We start from the raw sequence: 21,668 nt of genomic DNA, 5'->3' as shown, positions 1-21,668 counted from the left end.
ACGTTCCCCAGTGATTTCTGTGGAGCCAATGGAAGGGTAAATTTGGTGATTGGGTGCAGGGTGTGCGGAGAGTGCCACCATGTGCACCAATGTGCGCCGCACACTCGGCACCACAAATGAATACACCCATGACTGCACCATGTATTCAAAGTCAGAAACTAACCTGAGCATTGCGGTGTCATACAACTCATGATTGGTGTACTGTTTTGTTTTACTATAATAGGTAATGGAATGTATGAGACTGCACTGACTGCAAAACACTTCACCATATCCATTTATAATCATTATAATATTCTGTTGACAGATAAATATAAAGGAAGGCGAAGAAGTAAGGAACAGCAGGAGACATGCCTTTACAGGTGAGTACATGTATAATGAACTTGGTGAAAATCAATCATTTGAAATTTTTTAGTAAAGGCATAATAGGTTGTCCCTCCTTCTCTAGTGCCCCCCTGACAGCTGGTGTCTGGAAGCCAATGTTTCCCAGGAGTTACACCACTGTCCTAATAAATCTACACCCATGAGTTACTAAGTGGAAAGAACAGGGTTCCCAAAAAACACAGAATAGTGATGTGAACATCTTGTGAAATGATGTGGGAAGATTGTGGTATCCAGCGGTGGAGCAGGGCTCACTGACACCCCACCCTCTAACCTGTGATGTCACATGAGGGGGCGGTGACAGTAGAAAGATGAGAGCTGTCTGAACGCTCTGGGTGGCTCTGCACACTGCAGGGTCAATGCTTGGATCATCCCTAGGACACCCTGGGCAGCACTGAAGCAGTAAACTCTGACAATTAGCATAGAATATAAATACGGTTCTTAGCATGTTTGCCCAAAAATTTATGCCCTCCATCAAGTGGGTCCCTAACATACCTGCTTCTTCAGATTGGTTTGGGGCATAAGGTGTGTGAGCATGCCCTTACTATACTCCGGCTACAATTGCTCAACCCTTCACTCCTCCATTCCTCATCTCAAAGTGCAGAGAGGCACAACAGGTAATAATAATAATAATAATAATAATAAATCTATATATATTATATAAAGTCCCCGGTTAAGGGCTCTGTGTGTTTGTTCGAGCTAATCTTTTGAACACTGGTCTTCATTCGAGATAGGACTTTTCATCATTTAACAAATTGGGCTTTCATTTTTAGGGCTCTATTTATCAACATTATTTTTACTAAAATAAAGTGAAAAAGGGTGTTTTCACACCCATTTCACATTATTTTAGTATCACCTATAGTTACTATAGGGCAATTGAAGTAGAATTCGTAAAATTCTACTCCAGCCACTATTTATCACTTATTTTTAGTAAAGCAGATTGCATTTCCCATAACTGTAATGGGAAATGTGATCCGACCATAGTTACTAAAAATAAATGTGAAAAAAATACCGGGGAAAGCCCTGTGATAATAACGCCACCTGGCGTTATCCAGGGTCTCCCCCGGTTACCGGCCTCCTGCCCTGCTCTAACGGGGAGAGCAGAGCCGGGAGTCGGTCCCAGTAATCAGCTGTGTGGTCTAAACAGACCGCAAGCTGATTACTGTAAAAAAAAGAAAAAAAATATATAGTAAAAAAAAAATTACTTACCTGAGGCCAGGGACCGGTGATCGGGCCTCCGGTGATGTCTCCCCTCCGGTCATCTGGTCTCACACAGTGCACTGCGGCCCGGTCATCAGGTGATCGGGCCGCCGTGCAGTATGGGAGATCACCTGACCGGAGGAATGGAGCACATCACTGGAGGCCTGGAGCATGCAGGTAAGTGCTATTAAGGCAGGGGGGGTCGCGGGGGGGGAGGGGGGGTTGCGGGGGGTCCGTGATCACGGGGGGCGGGGCTTAGCGCCGGAGGGGGGTAGCAGCGGTGACTGGTCGGCGCATGCGCGGGCATTTAATCATGGTATTTTTTGCGAAAATACCGTGATAAGGCTCCGAGGGGGATTTGCAGGTACAGAGCTTTATCGCAAGCTCTGTCCCTGCAAAGGATTTGTAGTAAATCCCTGTGATATTGCCTGAATTCGCAATGCGAATTCAGTCGGTAATATCACACTACAATCTGCATTACCAATGCGGATTGTAGTAAATAGAGCCCTTAGGGCCTGATTCAGAGCCGCTCGTAAGCGGCCGTTCGCTCGTTCGGAGCAATGTTTTCACATCTGCGCATGCGCGAACCAGTCAGTGCGGCCAGAAATCATTTGTTCGCTATATAGCGAGTGCCTGCTATTTTGAGTGACAGGATGAGGCGTTTGTGGGTGGTAACAGGGGAAGGTGCTTGAAAACGGGGAGTGGAGATCCGAATGCAGGCGTGCTTAAAGGTCAAAACGGGCGTTTTTAGGGTGTGCATAATTAAAACAGCAGCGTCATCGACCACGTCACTTGGTTATTTTATAGCCAGAACTGCTCGCAAGATTGTGGTAGGAAAAACCAGCCACAAGAATAGCGAGCAGTTCATACGCTGTTCGATGTACTCGATTAATCTATTAAATAGCGGACATGACGTATGATGCGAGTGGCCAGGGGGCGTTTTTTACAAAATAGCAGCCGCTGGTTTTGTTAGCTCGTTCAGACATGGAGGCGTCAACAGACCGCAAAGAGCGAACGGTTCATTTGAATAGCCACCCCCTTTTCCTGAACGAACGTCCGCAAATTGCGAACGGCTCTGAATCAGGCCCTTAGTGCTCTATCTGCAGTACCATTTATGACCAATGTGCCTTGATGCAGAGCAACTCCAGTCAGACCTTTTAAATATATTATGGAAAGACTATAATGGCACTATAGGGCCTATCCATCATGTAATATTTGCAGGATTTTTCCCTGAAAACACCCATTTTTGGGGAATATCTGCAAATATTAAGTATCCCCAGAATGTACCATGGAGGGATCACTGCAGATATTGCTGAAAGGACCATCGCAAAGGCCCCAGCTCATGATGTATGTGTAAAGGCCCGGGCTCACGAGGTATGCGCAAAAGCCCGGGCTCACTATGTATGCGTAAATGCCCGGGCTCACGAGGTATGTGTAAAGGTCCGGGCCCACGATGCATGCTTAAAGGCCCGGGCTCACGAGGTATGCGTAAAGGCCCTGGCTCACGAGGTCTGCGTAAAGGCTTGGGCTCACGATGTATGCGTAAAAGCCCGAGCTCACTATGTATGCGTAAAGGCCCTGGCTCACGAGGTATGCGTAAAGGCTCGGGCTCACGAGGTATGCGTAAAGGCCTGGGCTCACGATGTATGCGTAAAAGCCCGGGCTCACTATGTATGCGTAAAGGCCCGGGCTCACGAGGTATGCGTAAAGGCCCGGGCTCACGATGTATGTGTAAAGGCCCGGGCCCACGATGTATGCGTAAAGGCCCGGGCTCACAAGGTATGCGTAAAGGCCCCGGCTCACGATTTATGAGTAAAGGCCCAGGCTCACGAGGTATGCGTAAAGGCCCGGGCTCACGAGGTATGCGTAAAGACCCGGACTCACGAGGTACTGTATGCGTAAAGGCAGAAGTGAAATTATTATTTTACTTCTTTACACATTGCAGGGACTGGCTCCTTTCATAGACTCTCTCCCTGCATGTGATTTTTATTACATTCAGGTGAATGTGAATTTCTTATTGCTGCAAATAGTTTTGACACAAATGTGCGCACGCATTGCACCATGCAATTCCCGTGCCTGCATACGCTACATTACACTATCGTGCGCACTGCGATCACACAAGGCAATTTTGCGGAGGCACGGGTGCGATCGCAGTGCACGTATCCTCTCGCGGGCGCATGTCTCACGCTATGCGTGGCGTGATTTGCCACGGTAGCAGCAACAATATAGCTGGGCATATCTGTAATTATCAGGTCTAAATATTGATAATTAGTAAACATGCCCCTAAAATTTATATGAAATGTCACAGTTTGTAAAATGTGCGGTACAGAATTGCTACTTCAGTTCGATGCAGTTAATAATTTAGCTAAGTAGTAATTCGTGTACCCTTACCCGTCTTGCAAAACAATGCTTTTAACCATGGTCTGGCGTTCTCACTGTTGTTATTGATGTATTAGGTCCCCTACTTTCTGGCTTGTGCATGCGCCGGGACATCTTGGAGGTGGCGGGTGGGGGCGGGGGGACATTGGCTGGGGAAGTCAGGTGGGGATGACACGGCATATGTATATGCCGTGTCACCTTACTATAGGAGTGGTGGAGAGTCCTAGGGGGCACTGAACAGAGCTGTCAGAGAGAATCGGCGGGGCAATGGGCAATAAGTAGTCAGAAGTATGCCGGGTCACTTCATTAATCTAAACACGGGACAAAGCGCCGACGGGGCGGGGGCAGAGCAGAGTGAGCCAGTGCCCAGTAAGCAGAGTGAGAAGACCAGGGTCACTTTATTAGTCACTCTATAAACAGGACAGTACTGGCGGGGTGGGGGCAGAGCAGATCAGCAGAGTGAGGTGACCTGGCACTTTACTATATTCTCCAGGAACGTCCTGGTAACACACAGGGGAGTTTTTCTCCCTCCCCCTTTCTGTGAATCGCTCTCCCTAGGGGACGGCTCTCTTAATAGCGCACTATAGTCGCGCTCGGTGAGGCCGCACGCAACTGAAAATGGGGGTGTGGCTTCATTACCATAGGTCACGCCCCCTAAGTCACGTTATTTGGAGGCATGCCCGCATGGCACGCCTCCAAATAACGTCAGGCTAGGGGTAAGCCCAGCACTCCGTCACTAGCTGGGCTTTCCCCAGCCCTCTCCCGGCACTGAATGGAAGCCGCAGCATCCATTCAGCTACTTCGGTATCCGGCACCACTGCGGCGGTGGGGGTCCCCAACCTCCCGATTTGACCACCCACGGGCCACTTCGGTCCACGGGTGGAACAGCGGGACAGTACTGTCCCGATGCAATTGGATGTTGGGGAGGGTTGCGCCCTCTTTGGGGTGGCGCCTCTGTTCGACCGCACTGGTTGAACACCCCAAAAGCGTCGGCCCCGGCTCTCCCCATACTACTGTATGGGGAAGCGCTGTGTATACTAATCAGGGGCATCGCTGGAGAAATCTCAGATTTCTCCATGGTAACCCCTTTTATGAATAGGGTGAAGCAGTGAAAAGCCCTGTTATCACTGATAATGGGCTTTTCACTGCTACAAGAATAGACCACCATAACTTTCTTGTGTTTGTCAATGAGATAGGACTCCTTTAATGTAAGAATGGTTCTTTACCTTTAATAACCTCCCTTAGATATCCTCCTCTTTCCCCAAAACATTCCTGCCAGCCCCGGACCCCACAGTCTGCAGCCTTTTGGAGGTCTTTATGCTATTTGCAGTGAAGCTGCTGTATAGTATAAATACATTTGGCATCTTAAGGCCGGTACACACTAGGCGATGCCTAGTGTGTACCGGCCTCGTTAGCGACGGGGCCCTGGCGGGGTTCCGGCATCGGCAAGAGCATACACACTTGCCAATGCTGGGAGTGACAAAGCAACAGTGGGGTCCATGCTGCATTCGGCAGCATGGTCCCCGCTAACGATATTGCCCATTGGACCTGCATGGACTGACAGCTGTCTACAGGGGAGGTCTGAGAGATTGGCGCTCCCCAGCCTGGAGCAGATACTGATTGATATGCAGCTGCTAGCTCTCACAGGAGATGTCGGTGATACCTCCCAAGATTAAGGGGTCTGTTTATCAAGCAGTGAAAAGTGTGGAGAAGTGGACCAGTGGAGAAGTTGCCTATAGTAACCAATCAGCTCCTGCCTATTATTTTATAGACTGTACTTGATAAATGCTACTTCAAAGCTGATTGGTTGCTACGGGCAACTTCTCCACACGTTACACTACTTGATAAATAGACCCCTAAGTATTACACCACTGCACATTGCAAGCAGCTAAATACTTACATAAGAAACTATAGACGCCCCTTTCATATGCGGGAGTGGGCATCATCAGTGACATAGTGGTAAAGCACCAGAACGGACGACATATTGTCTAGTGTGTACCCGGCATCACTGTAATTTTATTATCTTTTGAATCTTTCACAGGGTCCTAAACCAAAGGAAGGGGACTTGATTGAATTTAAACGCTTTCTTTACCAGCACTGGGGTATATATGTTGGAAATGGAATGGTTGTACATTTAACAGGTGAGATATTATAAAGTAAGTATGGGATTATGAATATACCAATAATTCCAGGTCTGACAAGAGGGAAGGAAGGTAATGGGTATATAATGCCGGCTGTCAGGATGCCTTCTCTCAGAATACCGACAGTGGCATCCCGATAGTTGGTATCCCGACAGGGATCGGGTAAGTATACTTACCCCCCCTTCTTGTAGCCTAACCCTCCCCATTAGTGCCTAAACATAACCTTCCCCCTTCGTGCCTAAACCTAACCCTCTCCCCCTTAGTGCCTAACCCTAACCCCCCCCAGTGGTGCCGCCTAACCCTCCCCGTTAGGGGTGCCTAACCCTAATGTCACCCCCCAAAACCTAACCCTAATGCCGCTACACTCCATAAACGTAACCCTCCCCGCCGTGGCTAACGCTAAGGGCTCCCTGGACTTACCTCGTTCGCGCTGGCGTCCTTCGCAATTCCGGCGTTGTGATTAAGATAGGTGGCTGTATTTTGACTCCTATCTTAAGTCCCTTGTCTGGATTTCCCTGTCGTTATTGAGACCGGCGACATCGCAGCCGGTCTCATAACTAAATCCCGGCAGGAAAATGGTAAGAGTGACATGGGAAGCAGGCTGTGTTGCCTTAATGGATATACAGTATATTATGTCTTTGGTTTATCTTTTCTTTCAAATTACAATCACAGCTTAAGCACAACATGTTCTATTATATTGTGCTATGCTTGTGGTGCCAGTGTCATTGTACCAGTGTGGTAATCCCCAAGAACCCGCAATAGCTCTAGTAACTTTACAGGTTCATAACAGCGGTAATTCTCTTCAGAGTTCCCATACTACAGTACATCATAAACTCCCTCAATAATTGACTGATGAGTTCTTCATCTTCCTGACTTATCTCTCCTGGTTCGCAGGCCTTAATGACTTGCAGTGCTTCCTGCAAGCCAAGAGCAAACTCCTGCAATGTTTCACCTGGTTGCTGCTTTCTTGCGTAAAACTGTATCTTTAGTTCTGACAATGTTCGGGAATCAAAGATGCTCGCCAATCTTTTCAATACATCGGCAGTTCTTTTTTGACTCTGTTGCCACGAGTTTGCTTCGCGCAGAGCGGTCCCTTTCAGTTGTCCAATTAATATTTCTGCTTTCTGTGGCTCACTTACTGGGTACAATCTGAACATGGCCTGAAGTTTTGTTTTGTGTTCTTTTAATTCAGTTGCTCCTACTGAATGCGTTTCTCCTGAGTAGCTGGGAAGCCATGGCGTACCAAAATAATATGGCATAGTAATGTGGGTAACAGTATGCATTATGGGACTCCTATCAGATCCCTGACCCATCTGTTGTTCCCCGTGTGATATCTCGTATTAAGTACGGGTAGTGCTTGCTTTGGAGTCTGGGCCTGATTCAGACCCGCTCGCGAGCGCTATGCGCACGCAAGCAGGTCGATGGTGGCCCAGTGCGCATGCGCACGACGGAGCCGGCTCCATCGTGCGCATGCGCGAGACCCGGATAGCGACGGGCAAACCGTCGCTCCGGGTCTCGTACCAAAGGGGGCGTGCTGTCGATGTTGAGTGACAGCACGCCCCCTTTGGTGGGCGGGCTGGGGGAGTGGCTGCCCAAACGGAGGCGTTCCCATGTGAACGCCTCCGTTTGGGGGCGGCCCCACTGACATCACGAGTGATGTGAGAGCCGAAATCTCTCTGGGGCTTGCGGCTACAAGACCCTACCACAAGGGTCTCGTCGCAAGCCCGATGGTCGTGATGGTCTTGACCATTGCAACCATCTTCCTGGCCGCTCGCTATAGCTGTGGGTGGTCACCCACAGCTATGCGAGCAGGAGGCCGCTCTAAAAAACAAGAAGGCCGGCCCTGATTCAGAGCGAGCGCTTTGTCAGAGCGTCTGGCTCTGAATCAGGGCCACTGACTGGATCCTGTTTTTGGATGCCAAATGTGGTAATCCCCAAGAACCTGCATTAGCTCTAGTAACTTTACAGGTTCGTAACAGCTGTAATTCTCTTCAGAGAGGCAAGTTCCCCTACTACATAGATCTTAGGCCCTCATTCAGAGCCTGACGCTCTGAGCAGAGCGCTCGCTCTGAATGAGGGTCGTCCTCAATAAAAATGGAGCGTCCTCCTGGACGCTCGTATAGCTGTGGGTCACCACCCACAGCCTATACGAGCGTGCAGGTTGATGGTCGCGATGGTCTTGACCATCGCGACCATTGCCACTGCGAGCCGGAGCCTGCGGTTGAGTTTCTCAACCGCAAGGCCCGGAGTGATTTTGGCTCTATCAGAGCCAAAATCACTCCCACTGACATCACTAGTGATGTCAGTGGGCCGGCTTCTGACGGTAGGCGTTCCCTTGGGAACGCCCCCATCTGGGAGGCACGCCCCCGGCACGCCCACCAAAGGGGGCGTGCTGTCAATCAACATCGACAGCACGCCCCCTTTGATCAGACACAACGAGCGAAAGAAAGTCCTTCGCTCGTCGCGTCTGGCGCATGCGCACGACGGAGCTCCCTCCGTCGTGCGCATGCTCAGTGCACACCATCGACCCACTTGCGAGCGGACAGCCGCTCGCGAGTGGGTCTGAATCAGGCCCTTAGTCTCTAGATTTAAGTCAGTCACAGGTATTAAATACAAATTTAGAATTCAACACAAATAAATTATCTTTACTATTTCATTACATTGCATGTCCACCAATTTATCCAACACCTTATGACATAACATACATGACACTATTCTTCAATATACTGTACAGCACAACTTCTATCACTTGCCAGTGGAACCAAATAACTTTGATGTTTTTATACTGCAGTATAAACTATTTCAGTACAATAAAATGTCTCTAGGGTTAAAACCCAAATTATGAGCTGGAAGGTGCACATAAATTAGTCCCAGAGCCTTGAGGAGTTTGTATAGTGCTTTAGATAATGCTTCGGATTGTTTACATCTATATGATGTCACTGTGATTGCCAGTGGCAGAAGGCAACTCTTTGTACTTTGCACATTTGTCACTATATACATGTCATCTGTCCGGGGTCCATCCACTCCAGTACTATCGACGAACCTGTCCGGTGTCCATCCGCTCCCGTGCTGCCGACACACCTGTCTGGTATCCATCTGCTCCAGTGCTGCCAACACACCTGTCCAGTATCTTTCTGCTTCAGTGCATCTGCTCCAGTGTTAAAAAAAACCAACATATATATGCATATATATCTCTATTGTAGTCACTTTATTTAATGTCAGTTTCCAGGTAGGTATTATCTTCCCGGGTCCGGTGTGATCCTCACATGTGGCCGTTGCATATATTATATTGTGTATCTCTTCAGTGTGCTTAATATATTGCTACAGTATGTGCCAGTGCAGGTAGTCCATTCATATGCTCTATATAGGAGCAGCAGCACTATAACCAGCTTCCTGGGTACCTTTCACATCAGTCTTAGACCAGTCTGCCCTCTTCCCACCTCTGGGGTCTGTCTCTGGCATCTTACAGACTGCCTCAGGGCTCTCCACCTTCTGAGAATTGTATAGCATCCATCTTCCTCTCTGACCATCACCTCAGAGTCTCTTTGAGTAACTTCTGCTAACTTCCAGCTATCACTTGTCTGACCACCTGACACTGGTCATGTGACCTGCTGCTGACCTCTTCAGTAGCTGCAGAGACTGCTGGATATTGTGGTCTGCCTGTGTAATGGCTTCTACATGTGCTGTAGTGCGCTGCACTGTGTATGACATAACTCACACAGCAGGGTACTACACCAGGCTTATAGTTCCCTTTGTTCTCTGCTCCAGCAGCCCACATATTACATAAGACAAAAGAGGGAGAGAACTATGGTACAGTTGAGCACTGTTAGATTCACTAAATAAAATCACTAAACTATTCTAAACACTTAAAAAATATGTTATCCCACAAATACCGACACCTAATATAAATTTCATAATAAACTACAAAGTATATTATTGACCATTCAATAGTGCAGTGGTTCCTTAACTGGCTGCCCGTGGCACTTCCAGGTGTGCCACAGACCGGTGGTCCAGTTCCAAATCAAATGATTGGGGGGCGGAGCGGGGGCATGCCTGGGTGCCATTCCCAAAAACGGAGGTGTATTGCCTCTGTTTTGCAGGAGGGACAAGGCTAGGGTCTGCGTTGGCACCAGCCAGGCTATGGTAGGCTTCAGATCCCGCAGCCTGACCAAAGAAGCAACCATCACGATGTCCAAAAAAACAACCATCACGACATCGGTCGCAATGCTGGGAATGCAAATGCAGCAAGGAGGTGTCTGACACTTCCCTATGCATTTGCATCTGAGATGGACAGATATGCACAGCTGCTTGTGTGTGGCTCTGCAATTCTATCCATCTCTGAATTAGGTCCATAGCCCTTAAGTAGACTCCACATTGCTTAATGCTTAAAATATAGTTTTTATTAGTATTAGTTAATAATCATATTTAAATGGTAGTACATAGTTAAAAAATCAGCTAAATAAAATAAAGAATGAAAATTAATGTAAGGCTGCACACTGTCATAAATTTTCCTGACCCTCCGGTAAGGCTTCATGCCCATTTTCAAGATGGCCACCGAGATTACATTTGAGTAGAGATGTGCGCCGACCCCTGTGTTTTGGTATCTCCTTCGTGTTTTGGATCTGGATTTGGTTTTGCCAAGCCTGCCCTTGCGTGTTTTGGCTTTGGAACTGGATTTTTTATAAAACATCATAAAACAGCTGAAATCACATAATTTGGGTCTGTTTTTGTTCCAACAGCATTATTAACCTCAATTACATTAATTTCCAGTCAGTTTTGACCACCTCAAGCTCACAAATTGAATTAATCCAGTTTAGGCCAAAAAATTGCACCGTGCTAGCTGGCTGACTTTCTAAACTGCGGATGGACCCTGGACAGATGCATCGGCAACATTGGAGCGGATGTACACCAGACAGGTGCATCGGTAACACTGGAGTGGATAGACACTGGACAGGAGCATCGGCAGAACTGGAGTAGATGGACACTGGACAGGTGCGTCAGCAGCACTGGAGTGGATGGACACCAGACAGGTGCGTCAACAATACTGGAGTGGATGGACCCCAGGCAGATGCATCAACAGTACTGGAGTGGATGGACCCCAGGCAGATGCGTCAGTAACACTGGAGCAGATGGACACCAGACAGGTGTTTCGGCAACACTGGAGCGGATGGACACTGGAGAGGAGCATCAGCGGCACTGGAGCAAATGGACACAGCACTGAGCACAGGAGTGTATGAACGGACACAGCCCAGCCCCTGGATGGACACAGCCCATCACCTGGATGGACTCAGCCCAGTCCGTGGATGGACTCAGCACAGCTCCTGGACGGATAGTACAGCCCCTGAACAGACTCAGCACAGCCCACAGCTCAGCCACACAGCACAATACAGCACAACCGGAGTGAAGCAGATGGCACCGATCACCACGGGTAGGGTCTTATATGCAATCCAAAACCTGTGGGAATCAAACGCCGGGATTGATGATGTTTTGCCTCATTTTAGGAACAGACAGCCTCATTTATCAATGAGTTTATAACTCAAAACTAGTGATTAATATCACTTTTTAGGATAAATGATGCTCCAGCCAATCAGCTCCCAACTGTCATTTTTCTAACAGTTGACAGTTGGGAGATGATTGGATGAGCACCATTTATCATAAAAAGTGATATTTATCACTAGTTTTGAGTGATAAACTCGTTGATAAATGAGGCCCTGAGTCTGGTGGAAAACCCAGAGCTGGACTCAGATCCCCCCCGAATCAGGTATGTTCGGGTGAGTCCGGTTCTCAGAGAACCGGACTCGCTCATCTCTATTCTGAGCATGTGCAGGAGCCATCTTGTCTTAGCTTTTACTGTGTAGACTGTAGAGTAACATGGTGGGAGACTGAAGTCTCCTACTTAGCTCTACACAGAACCTGGTTATTACCTGCTATAAAGCAATCATGCACCGCTACCCATTTGCAGCTTACATTCACCAGCTGGTGAGCTGTAAAGAACTTCACTTCGCTTAAGCTCCACTCTAGTACTAGTGTACATATAACAGTGAGTACAGCTGTACCTGCGAGATTCCTCAATAAACCAAAACCATTGGTTAAGTAATTGGGCTGTTCAAAGTTTCAGTCATCTGCTGGTGTTTGCCTACATAACTCTGCAATAGCAACACCTATACACTCATCATTTCCAACAACAAATACTGTACCTTATACAAAATTTAGTTCTTGTTTTGGAAATATCAGTTACCAGATACAATAAGTGAGTCAATTAACCAATTATTTTGACACTGTAATCCTGGGAAATGGGTGTACTGCTCTCTAGATTAATTCCAGGTTAAATAGGGTGTCAATAGTGAATGACTCTTATATCCAAATAATAAAATATAGTTTGCTCCACATAAAAAATACTATGTATAAATATATATATATATATATATATATATATATATATATATATATATATATATATATATATATGCAGTAATAGTGGCACTCAGCAGGCTGGATATTAATGAATATAAAAGTCCTTTATTCCAACGTCGTTTCGAGGTTAATCCCCCGTCTTCAACGACAGACAGTACAAATGTGATCATAAAACTAAACATATATATATAGCAAAAATCACATTACAAACAAGCGTAATCATTGGACTCACCTGGACCGGGAAGACAACCAATGAAAGGCATGAGTGGGTTGCTATGACAACACAGCAACAACTGCGGAATGACAACAAGTAGACAATTAAAATAAAAGCATGAAAAATATAACATGCTAATTTAAAACAGATTGTAAAACAAACAACATAAACACATATGGCAGATATAACCTGATCGCATCCATAATGAGACTTTAAAGTACCCAGAAGATTAATAAAGGCAGATCCTAACAGGAATACCTATCAAAAAGATATATAGTGCCGACTAAGATATGTCACAAAAAACATTGTAGTCCTAAAGACTCATTAAGGCCCCATGGTGTCAGGGTATTCAAAGTATGAATCCATTTACTTTCCTTTTGAAGGTGCAATTTATTACGATTGCCCCCTCGCATGGAATGAGGAACATGGTCAATAATGATTGACCGTATGCTGGCTATGCTGTGTTTAGCTGCAATACAGTGATGGGCTACAGGTTGGTCATTTTGGCCAGAGGCCAACGCTGAACGAATGGCACTACGGTGCAGTGCCACGCATTCACAAAATTGTCTCTGTGTCTTCCTGATGTAGGACAATCCACATGGGCATGTTAACATGTAAACTACATAGATGGTTTTACAGGTAACTGCATGTTGGCTAAAAAACTTTTTGCCAGTATGTGGATGGCAAAAATATTTCCCTAATGTGAGGGAACGACAGGTGACACATCCCAAACATCTGAAGCAACACTTTTTTTGACTAAGGAAATGGGAAGGATTTACATGTCCCAATCCAGTGATATCTAATTTAACGACTTGGTCGCTTATATTTTTCCCCCTCGTATAGCTAGACATTAATCGCTTATTGTGAAGGGAGGGGAGTTCAGGATCACAATTAACTATAGGCCACCATTGTTTAGCTTTCTTGGTGGTATGTGTGCTGTTGACATTATATCTGTTGACCCATGGGATACAATCAGAGGGCAAAAGAGCTTTAGTGTGACTTTTGGATTCTAGAGTTTTGGCCCATGGAATACTCATGACTTTCTTTTTTAACCTGTTTAATTCTATTCTGTTGTAGCCTCGGTGCACAAACTTATTCACCATATCATCAAGAGCTTGCTCAACTCTATTAGGGTCTGAAGTGATACGCCTCACTCATAACAATTGTGAGTACGGCAAGCCTCTACGCAGGGGTAATGGATGGAAACTCTCATTTAAACAATGGTGGCCTATAGGCATATATTAACATATATATATATATATATATATAATATATATATATGCCTATTTAGTAACCTAATTTCCACTTCCTTAGTTGTAAATAGCACTGACAGGAATATTATTCTCAGAAATTAGAGTTTCCATCCATTACCCCTGCGTAGAGGCTTGCCGTACTCACAAGACCAACCTGTAGCCCATCACTGTATTGCAGCTAAACACAGCATAGCCAGCATACGGTCAATCATTATTGACCATGTTCCTCATTCCATGCGAGGGGGCAATCGTAATTAATTGCTCCTTAAAAAGGAAAGTAAATGGATTCATACTTTGAATACCCTGACACCAAGGGGCCTTAATGAGTCTTTAGGACTACAATGTTTTTTGTGACATATCTTAGTCGGCACTATATATCTTTTTGATAGGTATTCCTGTTAGGATCTGCCTTTAGTAATCTTCTGGGTACTTTAAAGTCACAGGGAGAGGGTGACAGCACTGGGTGACAGGGAGAGGATGAAAGCATTGGGTGACAGGGAGAGGATGAAAGTATTGGGTGACAAGGAGAGGGTGATGACAGGGAGAAAGTGACAGTACTGGGTGAGAGGGAGAGGGCGACAGCACTAGGTGACAGGGAAAAGATGATGACAGGGAGAGATGACAGCACTGGGCGACAGAGAGGATGACGATAGGGAGAGGATGAAAGTACTTGGTGACAGGGAGAGGATGAAGATAGGGTGAGGATGACAGCACTGGGTGACAGCAAGAGGATGACTATAGGGAGAGGATGACAGCACTGGGAGACAGGGAGAGGGTGACGATGGGGAGAGGATGACAGCACTGGGTAACAGCAGGGAGAGGGTGACAGCACTGGGTGAGAGGGAGAGGGTGACAGCACTAGGAGACAGGGAGAGGGTAACAGCACTGGGTGAGAGGTCAACATCACTAGGTGACAGGTAAAGGGTGACGACAGGGAGAGGGTTATGCCAGGAGAGGGTGAAAGCAGTGGATGACAGGGAGATGGTGTCAGCAGTGGGTGACAGGGAGAGAATGACCATTGTGTGACAGGGACAGGATGACAGCCATACAGTGTATATCAATTTCCTTACCTGGAGACAGAACTGCAGCGCTCCTCCTCGGACCTCACTTAACGCTAGTGGTGGTCACGTGATCGTGACGTCAGATCTCCGACATCCAGCACAGCCTCAGAGAGAGAGGAAGCTGGGGTTGGAACGTGAAAGGGGATGAGCGGAGGAGAGCGCAGCCCCTCCTCCCCATCCAGCTCTTGTAACTAAGCTGCTTCACTCTGGGGAGACGGGCACCACTGCGGCACTGGCGGCTGGCTGCACAGTGGCATATAATGAGTCAGTGTGACTCATTGTAATGCCTGCACCTGGTGGCTGTGTGGGACCACGGCAGGACACAGGAGATGATGTGGCCGCCCTTCCAGCTTGGTGCTGTACGTGGATGCGTACCTGGCGTAATGGGCCGGCCCTATATACACATGTGTATATGTATATATGTACCTCACATTTTTATTTGTTACTGTAAATCCCAAAGATGGGGCATGGCCTAACTACAGCTATATCTATCTACAGATATAGATATATCTATGTTATATATCCTCACCAAAAATAATATGCCTCTAGGCTATCATATAGCTGTATCTATATATCTGTCTATAGGGCTTAAACATGCTATTGGTGTGGTTTTATAGCTATAGTTATATCTATAAAACCATACTATTGCCATGTTTAAGCCCTATAGATAGATATAGCTTTATGATATGATAGCCAGGTGTCAAATTATTTTTGGTGATATATATCTTATAGATATATATCTATAAATCAACACCATATGCAGGTTTAAGCCCTGCCCCAGGGCCAGGCCAGCACCTCATCACTTGATTTGAGTATTTTTCTGCGAGTGCGACTCACACTGTCAGTCTGTTACACTGCCACAGTTATAATACCAACTTACCAGCCAGGCAGGATGTGGATAAATACCCTTCCCGTCGTTCCCAAATCCCAGTGACGGCGTCTGGAGGCCCTGCCGCTCCAGCCCACAGGACTGTACTGAGTGACAACACAACAGATATGCTGGCCATACACAGGACGATTTTTCACACGATTTGGGCAGTTTCTACAGGTTGGACAGACCAATCTTATGAAAATATGTGTATTTTGTGTCTTCTGCGACCCCAATGCGTGTCCCCGCGGTCATCTGGTTGGATCGCAGATCAAATGGTTTTGCAGAGAGACCTACAATCTTTTGAGTACAACCTGATTCACTTATATGCATCTTATCCTACGATCTTAATGATCAATCGTACACCATTTGACCACATCTTATGAAGAATTTCAAGGGAAATCGTACAACTGATCTTACCAACTTTGAATCTCACCGTGTATGGCCACTAATAGATTGGCGCTGGCGCCCCGCCAATATAGCTACTCGCAAGGCCAGCAACAGAAACCTGGGGCCCTGTACACTGGTGTCTCCAGGGGGCCCCCTCCACCACCTTCGGTCCCACTACCCTCAACCACCACAAGCACGTATCCCTCCACTGAGTCTGCTAATATATGAATGTTGATATAAATGCACAAAGTTCGGCACTCCAGCTGTGAATAGCGGTGTAGATGCCCAGGTGCCTTCCGAAAAATAATAAACAAATGCAGAGAAGATGGGCGGCACTCAAGGGACTTTTACAAGAAAAAAATCACCACACTGTCATAGCATAAGTGTGTCTGACGTTTCCAGTTTTGAAGAAGGTTATTAAGGCAAAAACATCAGAAACACTTATGCTGTGACAGTGTGGTGATTTTTTTCTTGTAAAAGTCTCTAGAGGGACATCCACCTTTTCTGCATATTGTATATATATATATATATATATATATATATATATATTAGGGGTGTGCACCGGCCACTTTTCGTGTTTTGTGTTTTGGTTTTGGATCTGGATCTTTCTTCGTGTTTTAGATCTGGATTGGTTTTGCCAAAACCACCCTTCCATGTTTTGGGTTCTGGGTTTTGTGTTTTGGATCTGTATTTTTTTTTAAAAAAAGCATAAAAACAGCTAAAATCACAGAATTTGTGGGTTTTTCTGCTCCTATGCTATTATTAACCTCAATAACCTTAATTTCCACTCATTTCCAGTCTATTGTGAACACCTCACACCTCACAATAGTGTTTTTATGTCCAAAAGGTTGCACCGAGGTAACTGGATGACTATGCTAAGCGACACGAGTAGGCGGCACAAACACGTGACCCATCTAGGAGTGATACTGCAGTGGCAGACAGGATGGCAGTTTGAAAAACTAGGCCCCAAACTGTACATGATACAAAGAAAAAAAAGAGGTGCAAGATGGAATTGTCCTTGGGCCCTCCCACGCACTCTTATGTTGTATAAACAGGACATGCACACTTTAACAAACCAATCATTTCAGCGCCAGGGTCTGCCACACAACTGTGGCTGAAATGATTGGTTCGTTTGGGCCCCCAAGCTGGCAATTAATCTGTCCCTGCACAAACTGGCTCTACGGAGGCAAGATGTTGTCCTCATCCTCCTCATCCACCGATTCCTCACCCTCTTCAGTGTTGTGTACATCCTCATCCTCACAGAGTATTAACTCGTCCCTGCTGGAATCCACCACCACAGGTCCCTCTGTACGTTCTGGAGGCTGGTCTCCCTGGAAGAGTTGGTAATTCATTTTTATGAACATCATCTTCTCCACATTTTGTGGAAGCAACCTCCTACGCCTTTCGCTGACAAGGTTCCCGGCTGCACTAAACACTCTTTCGGAGTACACACTGGAGGGGTGGCAACTCAGGTAAAATAGAGCCAGTTTGTACAGGGGCCTCCAAATTGCCTCTTTTTCCTGCCAGTACAGGTACGGACTGTCTGACATGCCTACTTGGATGCTGTCACCGATGTAATCCTCCACCATTCTGTCAATGGTGACAGTATCATATGTAGCAGGGCCGCAACTAGGGGGGGGCTGGAGGTGCACATGCACCGGGTGCACCGCTGTACCCGGTGCCAGTGACCTCCAGCCCGGCGCTGCAGATAGGCTCCAAGCCGGGCGCCCGCTGGTAATAAATATTACCAGCGGGCGCCCAGCTCCTTCTCTGCAGCGACGCGGTGGAGCCGGAGGCTGGAGTTCTCTCCTGAACTCCAGCTTCTGGCTCTCCCCACGAGCACTATGGGGGAGACGTCATGATGTTTCCCCCATAGTTCCGAGGAGCAGCCAGCGGACCGGACATGACGCTGGATGAAGGAGCAGGGTTCAAGGTAAGTATTTTTTTTTTAATAAGCTGCACTACAGGGACATTATTATGGGGGCAGGGGCATTACTATGGGGGCATGGGCAATAGTGGGCATTACTAATGGGGCATGAGCACTACGGGGGCATTACTATTGTGGCATGGGCACTACAGAGGCATTACCACAGGGGCATTACTGTGGGGGCATGAGCACTACAGGGGCATTACTGTAAGGGCACTACCGGGATATTACTATGGGGGCATGGGCACTACAGGGGCATTACTATGAGAACATGGGCACTACAGGGGCATTACTATGAGAGCATGGGCACTACAGGGGCATTACTATGAAAGCATGGGCACTACAGGGGCATTACCACAAGGGCATTAATATGGGAGCATGGGGACTACAGGGGCATTACTATGGGGGTAGTAACATATGGGCATTACAATATGGGCACTACTACAGGGGTATTGCTATGGGGCATTATCATATGGGCACTACTACAGGGGCATTACCTCAGGGGGCATTACTATAGGGGCACTGCTGCAGAGGGAATTACCAGGGAGCGCCAAATTACTGTCTTGCCCCTGGTGACAAAAATCCTAGTTTCGGCCCTGTATGTAGTGACAGTAGACATGTCAGAAATTGTTGCCAGGTCCTTCAGTCCAGACCAGATGTCCAAACTTGGTCCTGCCTGCCCTGCATCACCACCGGAAAGAGAGACACCACATAGGTTTTAAACCTAGGGATCGAGCACGGTGGCCAAAATGTAGTGGTCTGATTTCAACAGATTGACCACCCTGGAATCCTGGCAAAGCGAATGAAGGGCTTCATCCACAAGTCCCAAGCGGAATCGCTCCGTCTTAGCTCCTCCTTCACTTTCTCCAGCTGCTTCTGCAAAAGCCTGATGAGGGGAATGACCTGACTCAAGCTGGCAGTGTCTGAACTGACTTCACGTGTGGCAAGTTCGAAGGGCTGGAGAACCTTGCACAACACGGAAATCATTCTCCACTGCGCTTGAGTCAGGTGCATACCCCCTCCTTTGCCTATGTCATAGGCGGATATATAGGCTTGAATGGCCTTTTGCTGCCCCTCCATCCTCTGAAGCATATAGAGGTTTGAGTTCCACCGCGTCACAACCTCTTGCTTCAGGTGATGGCGGGGCAGGTTCAAGAGTGTTTGCTGGTGCTCCAGTCTTCGGCACGCAATCGCTGAATGGCGAAAGTGGCCAGAAATTTTTCGGGCCACCCAAAGCATCTCCTGCACGCCCCTGTCGCTTTTCAGAAAATTCTGCACCACCAAGTTTATTGTGTGAGCAAAACATGGGATGTGCTGGAATTTGCCCAGATGTAATGCCCGCACAATATTGGTGGCATTGTCAGATATCACAAATCCCCAGGAGAGTCTAAGTGGGGTAAGCCACTGGGCGATGATTTCCCTCAGTTTGTCTAAGAGGTTGTCGGCGGTGTGCCTCTTACTGAAACCGGTGATACACAGCGTAGCCTGCCTTGGAACGAGCTGGCGTTTCAGAGATGATGCTACTGGTGACGCTGCTGCTGTTGCTGCGTAAGGTGATACATCTACCCAGTGGGCTGTCACAGTCATATAGTCCTTAGTCTGCCCTGTTCCACTTGTCCACATGTCCGTGGTTAAGTGGACATTGGGTACAACCGCATTTTTGAGGACACTGAGGACACTTTTTCTGACGTTTCTATACAGTCTCGGTATCGCCTGCCTAGTGAAGTGGAATCTAGACGGGATTTGGAACCGGGGACACAGTACCTCCATCAATTGTCTAAATCCCACTGCACTAATGGTGGATACCGGACGCACGTCTAACACCAACATAGCAGTCAAGGCCTCAGTTATATGTTTTGCTTCAGGATGACTGCTGTCGTACTTCATCCTCCTCGCTAAGGACTGTTGGAGGGTCAATTGTTTAGTAAATGTAGTGGTGTTCCTACTTCCTCTCTGGGATGATGAACGACTCCCAGCAGAAGCAACAGCAGCAGCGGCAGCAGTAGGCATAGCAATGCAGGATCCTCCAGAGGAATCCCGGATAGGAGAGTCAGTCATGCCAGTGACATGGCCTGCAGGACTACTTCAGATCCTGACTAAGGAGGAAATTGATGAGAAGGGAGTTGACGGTGTGGTTTGCAGGCGCTTGGATACAACAGGACAAAGGGATTTAGGTGTCTCTGGACTGCTGACGGTCTTAGCCAAAGTTTCTGAACTTGACAGTAACTTTTTATGAACGCGCTGCAGGTGCCGTATAAGGGAGGATGTTCCTAGGTGGTTAACGTCCCTACCCCTACTTATTTCATCTTTACATATGGTACATGTGGCAAGACAGTTGTTGTCCGGATTTGGATAGAAATATTGCCAGACCAAAGAGGTGGAATGTTTGGTCTTCTGCCCAGGCATGACCGTGATGGGCTTTTTCATCCCACGGACAACAACTGTCTCCCCCAGAGCCTGATTTAAACAAACCACATCACCATCAGAATCCTCCTCGCCAACTTCCTCCTCAGCGCCAGCTACACCAGTATCCTCATCCTGTTGTACTTCAACAGTGACATCTTCAATTTGCATATCAGCAAGTGGACTGTGGATGCTCCGTTCAGCACTTGCAGGGGGCGTGCATATGGTGGAAAGAGCCACCTCTTCCCGTCCAGTGCTGGGAAGGTCAGGCATCGCAACCGCCACCACACTTGGACTCTCCTTGGGGATTTGTGATATCTTCTTAGAACGCACAGTTCTTCGCTGTGCTTTTGCCAGCTTAACTTGTTTGATTTTTTTTAGCGGGAGGAGGGCTTCCATCGTCATGTGAAGCTGAACCACTAGTCATGAACATAGGGAAAGACCTTAGCCGTTCCTTGCCACTCCGTGTCGTAAATGGCATATTGGCAAGTTTACGTTTCTCTTCAGATGATTTAAATGTATTTTTCAAGGTCATTTTCCTGAACTTTGTCATTTGGGATTGTATGTGCCCTCTACTATGACATTGGGCATCGGCCTTGGCAGACGACGTTGATGGCAGGTTATCGTCTATGTCATGACTAGTGGCAGCAGCTTCAGCACTAGGAGGAAGTGGTTCTTGATCTTTCCCTATTTTATTTTTATCGGACAAAGTTTGGTCCTCCATTTATGTTATATTGATATATACGTGCGGCTAAAGTGCACACAAACACAGAAAATTATTTTTTATTTTTGTTGGAGACTAGTGCACTTTGTGGGTTACACCACCCTTTAAGAAATGAGCCAGCCGGCCCTTTACTTATGGGACACAGGCGCACGCTTGGCGCTGCTCCTTTGTTGATGCACATGCAGCCACAGTGCACACAATTCACAAACACAGAAAATATATATTTTTTTGTTTGGAGTGTACTTTGGGGGTTACAGCACCCTTTAACGGACAAGCCACCCGGCCCTTTACTTATGGGACACAGGCGCACGCTTGG

The 21,668-nt window shown here is 47.2% G+C and overlaps 1 protein-coding gene across 1 annotated transcript in view; it reads left to right on the top strand.

The window, feature by feature from the left end:
* Positions 1 to 347: 347 nt before the first annotated feature.
* The window catches only part of LOC148515350 (phospholipase A and acyltransferase 4-like), a 33,230-nt gene continuing 11,909 nt past the window's right edge, over positions 348 to 21,668 (top strand). Inside the window, exons 1-2 of the mRNA XM_088480144.1 lie at positions 348 to 359; positions 5,999 to 6,098. Coding sequence (XP_088336270.1) covers positions 348 to 359; positions 5,999 to 6,098 — 112 coding nt within the window. The remainder of the gene's footprint in view (positions 360 to 5,998; positions 6,099 to 21,668) is intronic.

Source organism: Taudactylus pleione, unplaced genomic scaffold (assembly GCF_031769625.1).
Source record: "Taudactylus pleione unplaced genomic scaffold, aTauple2 ptg000250l, whole genome shotgun sequence".
In the NCBI taxonomy this organism is placed as follows: Eukaryota; Metazoa; Chordata; class Amphibia; order Anura; family Myobatrachidae; genus Taudactylus; species Taudactylus pleione.
Note: the sequence above shows the minus strand (reverse complement) of the source record. Positions and strands in the feature narration are given on the sequence as shown.